Here is a 9,768-nt window from a genome sequence, read left to right on the forward strand (position 1 = left end):
TTACATTCATGAACCATTACTACAGCATATGCTTTACATACCACAGCATATCACCAAAACGTAACATGACAATGGACAATGTGATTACCAAAAGCCACAAATGGGGGGGGGGGGGGGGGGGGAGGAGGATCTCACTGTTTATCGTGTTAAAAAAAACAAATATTTTCTTATATAATACAAATACAGAAGAATATATATATATATATATATATATATATAAAACATGCAACAGAACAACATAAACGGTTATATCTTTTTAGTAGAAAGCGTACATTTTGATACAGTATAAGTCAATCTTCACATCTCTCTCATGTTGACATGGTTTCATGGTTTGAAGATGAGTCTGGTCTCTCTGTCTCCAAGGAGAAGTCTAGGAGAAGAGACACATAAGAACATTCATTGATATGAATTTATTATGCATCTGTAATTCAGTGGTGATGGAACCGATCCAGGTTCCATATCCTGGGTCACATACCCAAGACTGAACAATGGGACCCAATGCCTTCCTGCTTGACACTCAGCAATCAGCTGTCTACTCTAGTAGACCCTCTGTAACACTGGCTCTCAACCTGTTTACACCAAGTACCACCTCAGAAAACATTTGTGTGTGTGTGTGTGTGTGTGTGTGTGTGTGTGTGTGTGCGTGCGTGCGTGCGTGCGTGCGTGCGTGCGTGTGTGCGTGTTGCACCTACCGGACCAGTCCAGCCGCCAGCAGGCCTCCTCCGATGGGCCCCACCCAGTACACCCAGTGGTAGGTCCAGTAGTTTGACACCAGCGCCGGACCGAAGGCTCTGGCCGGGTTCAGACACGTCCCAGAGATGTCCCCGCTGTGGGAACAGAACACGACAACAGCTGCACTGTTCATTTTGAAACTTATGGATAGGGGGAAGGAGGAGAGACCCGCACACCGCCACTTGCTGGTTCAAGAACTTTATTTTAAAGAGTAATTTGGCTATGACTCTTTAAAATAAAGTTCTTGAACCAGCAAGTGGCGGTGTGCGGGTCTCTCCTCCTTCCTCATAACGTTTGCTGTACTGCCAGGACCTATACGCACCTGCTATAAGATTGAACCGGGTGTGCGGAAGTCATCCCTTGAAACTTATGGATACAATTCCAGTTAGTTTTATAATGCTATTTTGGTCACCTACTTTTTGTTTGAGTCCAGTTTTAGACAGTTGACTTTAAGCGACTGTCGCAAATGCCCGATTCAGCTGCAAGCCAAAAACAGCCGTTCTACAAGCTCACAGCGCGTCACTGCTTGTAGATCGGCTATTATCTTCTTCACTAGTTGCTCCCTAACATTTTTGTCTAGTTTGTATAGAGGGTATGCGTGTGACATCATTGTACCTGGAATTTATGCGGGAACGCCCACTTAGTGGCAAAAAAAACACTTTCTGGCCTTGACAGCCCATTCATCCAAACAGAAAAGTCCTGTCTGATTGTATTAAACAATGTTAAACTCACCAACATTGCAGCTGTACGAAAAGCTTGAATTATCCTCTTTCTATCTGCAAAGTTTTTGTTTCATAGAAAACCACCATAGAAACGTTATGAGCTACTTTCTGTCAAGAAAATAAGAAATGCCCTGCATTTGATTATTGTTCTAAGTGTCAGAGTTTGGAAGTGCTTGTTTTCAATAACACAACATTTTGCAGCCTCCTGCATTGTGTGACATTTAGAAACAGGTGGTACGCAGGACGGTTGAGTGATTTCCAACGAGCGCTTCCAAACTCCAACACTCCATGCTGCTCAATGTTTTGCCACTCAGTCTAGATGAGGGGGGGCGTGTCCTAGATGAGGGGGGCGTGTCCTGATGGGAAAATCATGCATGTGCATACTCTCTATAGACACAATTGACATTATTTAGTCAATAATGTTAGTCATCGTAGCGTAGTTATTATTTCGTTTTATGAATGCAAAGTAAATGTAGGCCTATACATCACAATTGTACTAGGCCTACTACTATAGCAAATTACTCAGTTACTGTACACTATAGTGGTGTTTACATGTGATAAGCTCTCTATAGTTGTGGGGGAAAGGTGCATAGAATAATGTCAATGAGAAATTCCCAAACGAGGCCATGCAGCCAGCCAGGGCACCACCATAATTACTAAGATACTTAAATCTTATCACACGTTGCCATCTTATCTTCATGGTCTGGACTAGTCGTTTGTAACTCCAGCAAACATGACATGATCCTACACCGTGAGATACAGATCTATGATTTCCAAACGCGATGTTTGAGATCAGGCATATGAATGATAAAATATAATTATAAATACATGTCTTTCTCACAGAGCAACAGCGATAAGACATTCAATATTATCTCGTCGTCTTAAAGTATAGAGGGAAGAAAACATATTTGGAATAGCGGAGATAACAATTGTTTGTAATGGTAACACATTACGTTTCTGATAAACACCACAAAAATTGATCAATGAAGTCCTCATTTCCGCTAAAATTCCATAATTTTGTTTGCTTTTTTGTTTGTTATTTATTGCAAAATTGCATAATGTATAAGTCATTATGAGGCTTGGAGCCATGTTATTTTGTTCACAACTAATACGTTAACTAATATTATTTTCCCCAATGTCTGTCTCTTCCTGGTATTTAAACAGAGCAAAGTGTTTCAGTTTTTTTTGCAAGTTGAAGCCGCGCGCGAGTGTCTAACCATTTCCATCCACCAGCTGTTTAACCCATGCGGGCGGGAACACCTTTTGGTGTTTTAAGCATTATGTTATGCTTTAGCTATTGAACAATAGCAGATCTACAAGCTCATAGCGTGCCACCGAGTGGCGCGCTACAAGCTTGTAGGTCTGCTATTTTTGAAAAAATCGTGAAAATGGGGCGCAAATCTTTCAATATATATTCTTTCAGAGTGAATGTTTTTAACTCTAATCTTTGCTTCATGGGGTGTCCCTGGACATACAACACATTTTCAGATGGGGGTTGGCAGCCAATTACATATAACTTTGGGGGTCCTTGACATGAAATATTGAGCACCACTGATATAAAAACATAGGTATTTCAGAAAACTGCCAGGATTTAGAAGACTTTTTTTTTTCTTTTTTTTTTACGTCAGGCCAAAATGGGTTAAAGACCAGGAAGAGAGAAGCCTGGACTAGGCGTTTTCCTGGCGCCTCTTGATGCCGCATATATATATGTCTGAATGTACGCTATCTGCCACTTATATACATCCCCTGTGGCACACGCGTCATGCGATGCTCAGCCAATCACAGCGCAGAATGGCACACCTTCCAGCCAATCACAGCGGCCAATCACAGCGCAGAATGGCACACCTTCCAGCCAATCACAGCGGCCAATCACAGCGCCAAATTTCGGTGTCATGCATGGGCATTTCTCGGCACCGCCAAAATGCACCACGGAATGCGCACATTCCATCCTCAAATTTTGGAGGACATTTACTGAAATGATTATTATTAGTAAAAAGGTTGTTCACCCTGCCAGGACGTTGATGATGACGGTGCAGCCCACCAGAAAGGGCACCAGGGGGCTCCTGGTCTTGGGGTTCAGGGCCCCCAGCAGCACCACCATGGTGATCAGACAGGTCATGAACACCTCCCCGAAGAGAGCGCCACCTAGCTGGCTCTCAGACTGCAGCAGGTCAAAGGATGCCCCCCGGGCCTTGGCGTAGTTCTCCCGGCTGGTCATCGCCTGCGTGCGGGACGGAGGACAAAGGTCAAAAGGTCAAAACATACAGTCCAATCGTCACAGCAACCGCTGGTTTATAACGGGGGGGTAAAGTGATATCTTCCATTTTGACCTGAGGACGATTCTACAAAATGTCTTCGAAATCCTGACGGTTTTCTGAAAAACCCATGTTTCTATGTCAGTGGTTCTCAAACATATTCATGTAAGGACCCCCAAAAATATATGTAATTGGCCGCCGACCCCCATCTGAAAATATGTTGTTCCAGTGACCCCCCCAGAAGCAAAGATTTGAGTTAAAAACGTTCACTTTGAAATAATATATATTCAAAGATTTGCGCCACATTTTCACGATTTTTCAAAAATAGCAGACCTAGTGCCGCGCTATGACGTAGATCTGCTATTTTTCAATGGCTAAAGTATAACAATGCTTAAAACACCAAAAGGGGACACCGCCAAAAATGGGTTAAGTGGTAAATGGTTCATATATAATATAGGGCTTTTATCCAAAGAAATATACATGTACATTGTGCATTACATTCACCCACACACACATTCATACAGCTTTACATAGATTGGGCATTAGATTCACCCATTCACTTCACAGTTCACACACACATTCACACACCGATGACGGAGGAAACCATCCAAGGCACCAAGCTGCACATCGGGAGCAGTAGGGGTACAGAGTCTTACTCAAGGACACTTCAACACTAATTCTGGGGGAGCCCACAGGGATCAAACTGGGAACCTTGCAGCTCATTTAGACAAAGGAAAGACCAGGAAAGCATGTGGTTAACCACTTTAACCATTATTTTATACTTTGGCTATTCAAAATTAGCAGATATACAAGCTCATGGTGTGGCACAAATCTTGTAGATCTAGTTTTGAAAAATCATGCAAATGTGTGCAAATCTTTGAATATATATAGTTAATTTAAAGCAAACATTTTTAACTCAAATATTTCCTTCTGGTGTCTCCTGGGTATAGTATACCCAGGGCCCACATATTTTGAAATGTGGGCCCGCGGCCAAATACATATAATTGTGGGTCCTTGACATAAAAAAGTTTGAGCATCATTGATGTAGATTTTTCGGTTGTTTGTTTTTTTACTATTGGAATTCAGAGGACATTTTGTAGAATCGCCCTTTAACTTTAATTTAGCTCGAGTATTTTTTCAAAATAGGCCATTTTGGTCCACTGCTGCTGTAAGAGTCTATTTGGCCCCATTTCTAACTCTCACATTTAGGTTTAAGTACTGAATTTACAGAAATCCCTCTGGAGATGAGATCACATCACTAGTGGGTTGGTTAAAAAAAACAAAGCCAGATATATATTACCACAACACTTTAGATTTGAGATTGAGAAACCTTTTGATAAGTAACTTATAATAGAGAGATGGTCTCACCTTCGACATAGCTGCTCCAATCACCCCTCCCCCCAGCTGACAGGCCAGATACGGGACCACCAGGTACAACTCCATGCCCCCGCACAGGTAGATGGCCAGGGTGAAGGGGGGGTTGAAATGGGAGCCGCTGCATTTGGGGGGGGGGGGGGGAGTTCAAGGGTTAAGCGTTTTATGGACTGTTGTTTTTACACACATGCACTGCTATCAGCCAGCAGTGTGACTTCAATGGGAGCAATCAGTTCAGGATTAGTTCAGGCTTGTTGCTCATCATCATCCTCCTCCTTAACAACTGCGTTTAACCTGGGAAATTAGTTAATATAGCAAAGATAATAATAAATAATTCACTTTAACCCCCATATATACATCAACTATTTGAAAATAGCCTGCTAGGCCCTGGACGGTTAGCTTAACCGTCTGGGCACCTGAGCCGCCAAGCCAGCCGGACGGCGTGCTGTGGGTTCGCCTCCCGAGCATGACGGCCTTTGCTGCGTGTCACTCCCCATCTCTCTCTCTCCCCCTTTCCTGGCTGTCTACTGTTCCCTATCAATAATAGGCATAAAAAGCCCTACTAATATTAAAAAAAAAAAAAAAAAAAACTTTTATTTAAAAACACTAAAATCTTGAGCAATTGTGAAAACGTTTATTGAGTAGGCCTACTATAGATGAATAACAGTTTTAAGTCCACACTAATTATTAGAGATGTCTCAATACTGTATCGGTGTCGGAAAAGTATATCGGGTCATTATCGGTATCGGTGAATATGCCAGTCTAACCACCGATCCGATACAGGGGTAAAGGGGTTGACACTGTGGCAGGTAAATAAAATGTTGGGGCATCATGTGGAGTTTGCTTTCGAGTTGCCCAAACTGCAAGAGCAGATTTGAATGAGGAGTCTGCTATAAACACAACACAAGATATATAGCTATAAACACTATTCCCGGTCGGTGGACTTCAAAATAATTATTATAAATTATATATTTTTTTTAATGTTTTTTTTTGTGGCTTTCGCCTATATTTTATATTTTATATGGAGGGACAGACAGTAGGCTGACAGGAAATGGGGAGAGAGATGGGGGGGAAGACATGCAGTGAGGGCCGTCGGGATCGGGAGTCGAGCCTGCGGCACACTGCCAGACTGGATTACCAGCCAAGGTGCCTGGACCGCTGAGCCACGGGCCCAGGCCTCTTTTTGTATTATTATAGATATTATTATCTGGTATCGGTATCGGCTAACACAGAAATTGTGGTATCGGGATCGGATCGGAAACAAGAAAAGTGTATGGGGACATCCCTACTAATTATCCATAATGTATAAATGATGGATAAGGGGTCAGGACAAACAGGCCTTTTTGTGGAGGCGTCAGAATACAATTTGGACTTACTGTTATTCGTCTATATAGTACTCAAAATGTTAATTTGGGGGACCTTGAGTCTGAGGAAGGTGAAACGCCTGAAACGTCATAGCTACAGTTGGGTGCCACAGATATTGTCCCTTATCATTTGACCCATTTAGGCCTGACCTCAAAATTTTAAAAAATCCTTCTAAATCCTCCAGTTTTCTGAAATAAATATTTTCACGATTTTTCAAAAATAGCTAAATTATAACAATGTTTAAACAATATCGATGGCCTCCAACTGTAGCAGCAGTAGCATTAGGGAGGCATACTATGGTCCGACGGATGTGCAATAAACCAAAAGGGATTTCGCCACTGGAGCCCACAGTGTGCAAGCGTTCCTTTTTTTTTTTTTTACAATTTGGGGGTCCTTGAGTTGACATGGAACAGTCGGACATTCACAGGTATTAAAAACTACTAACTAGAGGGCAGGCTTTATAAGAAAACATTCTTTCACAATGTGAAATATGTTGTGACGAGATGCACAGTAGCATGAGAAATGATCAAATGTCAGAAGGCTGAGAATGTTTTTTTCTGTGTGTGTGTGTTTTTTTTTTTACGATGTCTTCCCTCATTACCTTATCTATACCATCAACATTTTAACTATCCATGTATGTCAGACTGCCTTGCAAGGAAGGTTTATGTGTGGACCACATTTCGCACGGAAAAGGCAATTCAAAGTGCTTTACATAAGACGTAAAAAGACATAGTAGTAATGTACAGTTTAGGCATTTAGCAGACGCTCTTAACCCATTTTGGGCGGGAACCCTTGCTTTAGCTATTGGAAAAAAGCAGATCTACAAGCTCATAGCGCGCCACCGAGTGGCATAGAAACATAGCTTTTTCAGAAAACTGTCAGGATGTAGAAGACATTTTTAGAATCTGATCTCAGGTCAAAATGGGCTAATCCAGCGCGGTTTACAGTAAGCAAGGTAAACACATAGCCTACATAAATACAGTGTAGTGCCTCAGTAAACAAGGACCAGGTAAACCAAGAAGATAGCATAAAAACTGAACAATATTATTTCATATCAACAAAATAATAATCTGTACATTGAAGCTACAGAAATTATAGGATGCCAGGTAAACACATTAACCTATAGCATCTCACACACAAAGGCAATTCAAATTTAAATCAAAGAAACATTTCTGTTTCAATGCGTTGATGTATTTAACCACTTAAACCATATACTTAATATGACCAGGTCCACTCGTATTTCGCTGTACACCAAATCCCAATAGCTGACACAAGCTCAAATGCATCGCAACGTCACACATCGTTGAGCTTGTAGATCTGCTATTTTCACCACCCACCCACAATCAATAAATGACTCTACAGCAAGGCTCAAATGAATGAATTGCTCAATGCTCAGTTCAACTTCCTCTCACTTTGCATACATTCATAAAGGGAACGCAACAAGAAGAAGAAAGGAGAGTTTAGCACTGAGGCCGATTCTAAAGAAATGTCTTCTTTCCTAAACGTTTTCTGAGTCAGTGGTGCTCAGCCTTTTTCATGTCAAGGACCCCCGGAATTATCTGTATTTGTCCGCGGACCCCCATCTGAAAATATGTTGTTCCAGGGACGCCCCGGAAGTAAAAAAAATAGTTAAAAACGTTCGCTCTGAAAGAATTTATATTCAAAAATGTGCGCCACATTTTTCACGATTCATCAAAAATAGCAGATCTACAAGCTCTGAGCTTGTGAATGTCCGACTGTACATTACTACTATGTCTTTTTACGTCTTATGTAAAGCACTTTGAATTGCCTTTTCCGTGCAAAATGTGGTCCACACATAAACCTTCCTTGCAGGCAGTGTGACGTACATGGATAGTTAAAATGTTGATGGTATAGATAAGGTAATGAGGGAAGACATCGTAAAAATTTAAAATAAAACACCGAAAAAAGCATTCTCAGCTTTCTGACATTTGATCCTTTCTCATGCTACTGTGCATCTCGTCACAACATATTTCACATTGTGAGAGAATGTTTTCTTATAAAGCCTGCCCTCTAGTTAGTAGTTTTTAACACCAGTGAATGTCCGACTGTTCCATGTCAACTCAAGGACCCCCAAATTGTAAAAAAAAAAAAAAAAAAGGAACGCTTGCACACTGTGGGCTCCAGTGGCGAAATCCCTTTTGGTTTATTGCACATCCGTCGGACCATAGTATGCCTCCCTAATGCTACTGCTGCTAGCTATGATGTTTCAGGCGTTTCACCTTCCTCAGACTCAAGGTCCCCCAAATTAACATTTTGAGTACTATATAGACGAATAACAGTAAGTCCAAATTGTATTCTGACGCCTCCACAAAAAGGCCTAGTTGTCCTTTTGGTGTTTTAAACATTATGTTATAATTTAGCTATTGAAAAACAGCAGATCTACAAGCTCATAGCGTGCCACCGAGTGGCGCGCTATGAACTTGTAGGTCTGCTATTTTAGAAAAATCGTGAAAATGTGCCTCAAATCTTTGAATATATATTCTTTTAGAGTTTCAGTTTTTAACTCAAATCTTTGCTTCTCGAGGGTCCCTGGCTGGAACAACATATTTTCAGATGGGGGTCGGCGGCATATTACATATAATTTTTGGGGTCCTTGACATGAAATATTGAGAACCACTGATATAGAAACATCTGTTTTTCAGGAAAAAAATATTTTTTTTTAAAATTTCGACGTCAGGCCTAAATGGCTTTAATTCCCTCACCTGATCTCCGCCATGCAGGCCACCAGGACGGCCACCGCCAGGCCGTGCACCAGCGCCGGCTGCAGCCGGCCGGTCGTCGACGCGTCGTTCTCGATGACCGACACGCAGCCGACGAACACGAAGAACGTGGTGCCCACCAGCTCCGCCAGGCACGGCTGGAACACGCGCTCAAACCTGTTGGGAGGAGGAGGCCGGGGCGGAGGAGACGACGGCGACGACGACGACATCATCCCCCTGGACTCCTCCATCATGTCCGCCATCTCCATCTTCTGGTGGTCGTCCATTTGTTATTCTGTTGGGTTTAGACTAGAGAGTAGAGAGAGGTGGTTGTATTCTGTTGTTTAGAGAGAGAGAGAGAGAGAGAGAGAGAGAGAGAGAGAGAGAGAGGTGTCTGGTTGTTGTTGTTGGAGCTGTGAGGATGGAACTCTTAGTGATCCTGTACTGAGATGTCGCGTCCAAATATCTGCACGCTCGTGCCGACACAGGCTTGAACTTTGGTATCTTTGACGGGAGGAGGCAGGCGTTAGGAAATGTTGCATCCAATGACTGACCTGCTGCGAAATGAACCTTCTAGCCTCTCTCTCTCTCTCTCTCTCT

At 42.3% G+C, this 9,768-nt stretch overlaps 1 protein-coding gene across 1 annotated transcript; it reads right to left on the reverse strand.

Annotated features, from left to right (window-relative positions):
- Positions 1-244: 244 nt before the first annotated feature.
- On the reverse strand, positions 245-9,422 carry LOC306936085 (aquaporin-8-like; the record flags this gene model as incomplete). The annotated part of the gene is made up of 5 exons (XM_079519521.1): positions 245-370; positions 693-827; positions 3,461-3,675; positions 5,078-5,204; positions 9,172-9,422. 5 exons carry the CDS (start codon positions 9,420-9,422, stop codon positions 325-327), a joined length of 774 nt encoding a protein of 257 aa, XP_079375647.1. The 3' UTR covers positions 245-324.
- Positions 9,423-9,768: the final 346 nt, after the last annotated feature.

This window comes from Electrona antarctica, assembly GCF_951216825.1.
Source record: "Electrona antarctica genome assembly, chromosome: 14".
Taxonomy (NCBI): Eukaryota; Metazoa; Chordata; class Actinopteri; order Myctophiformes; family Myctophidae; genus Electrona; species Electrona antarctica.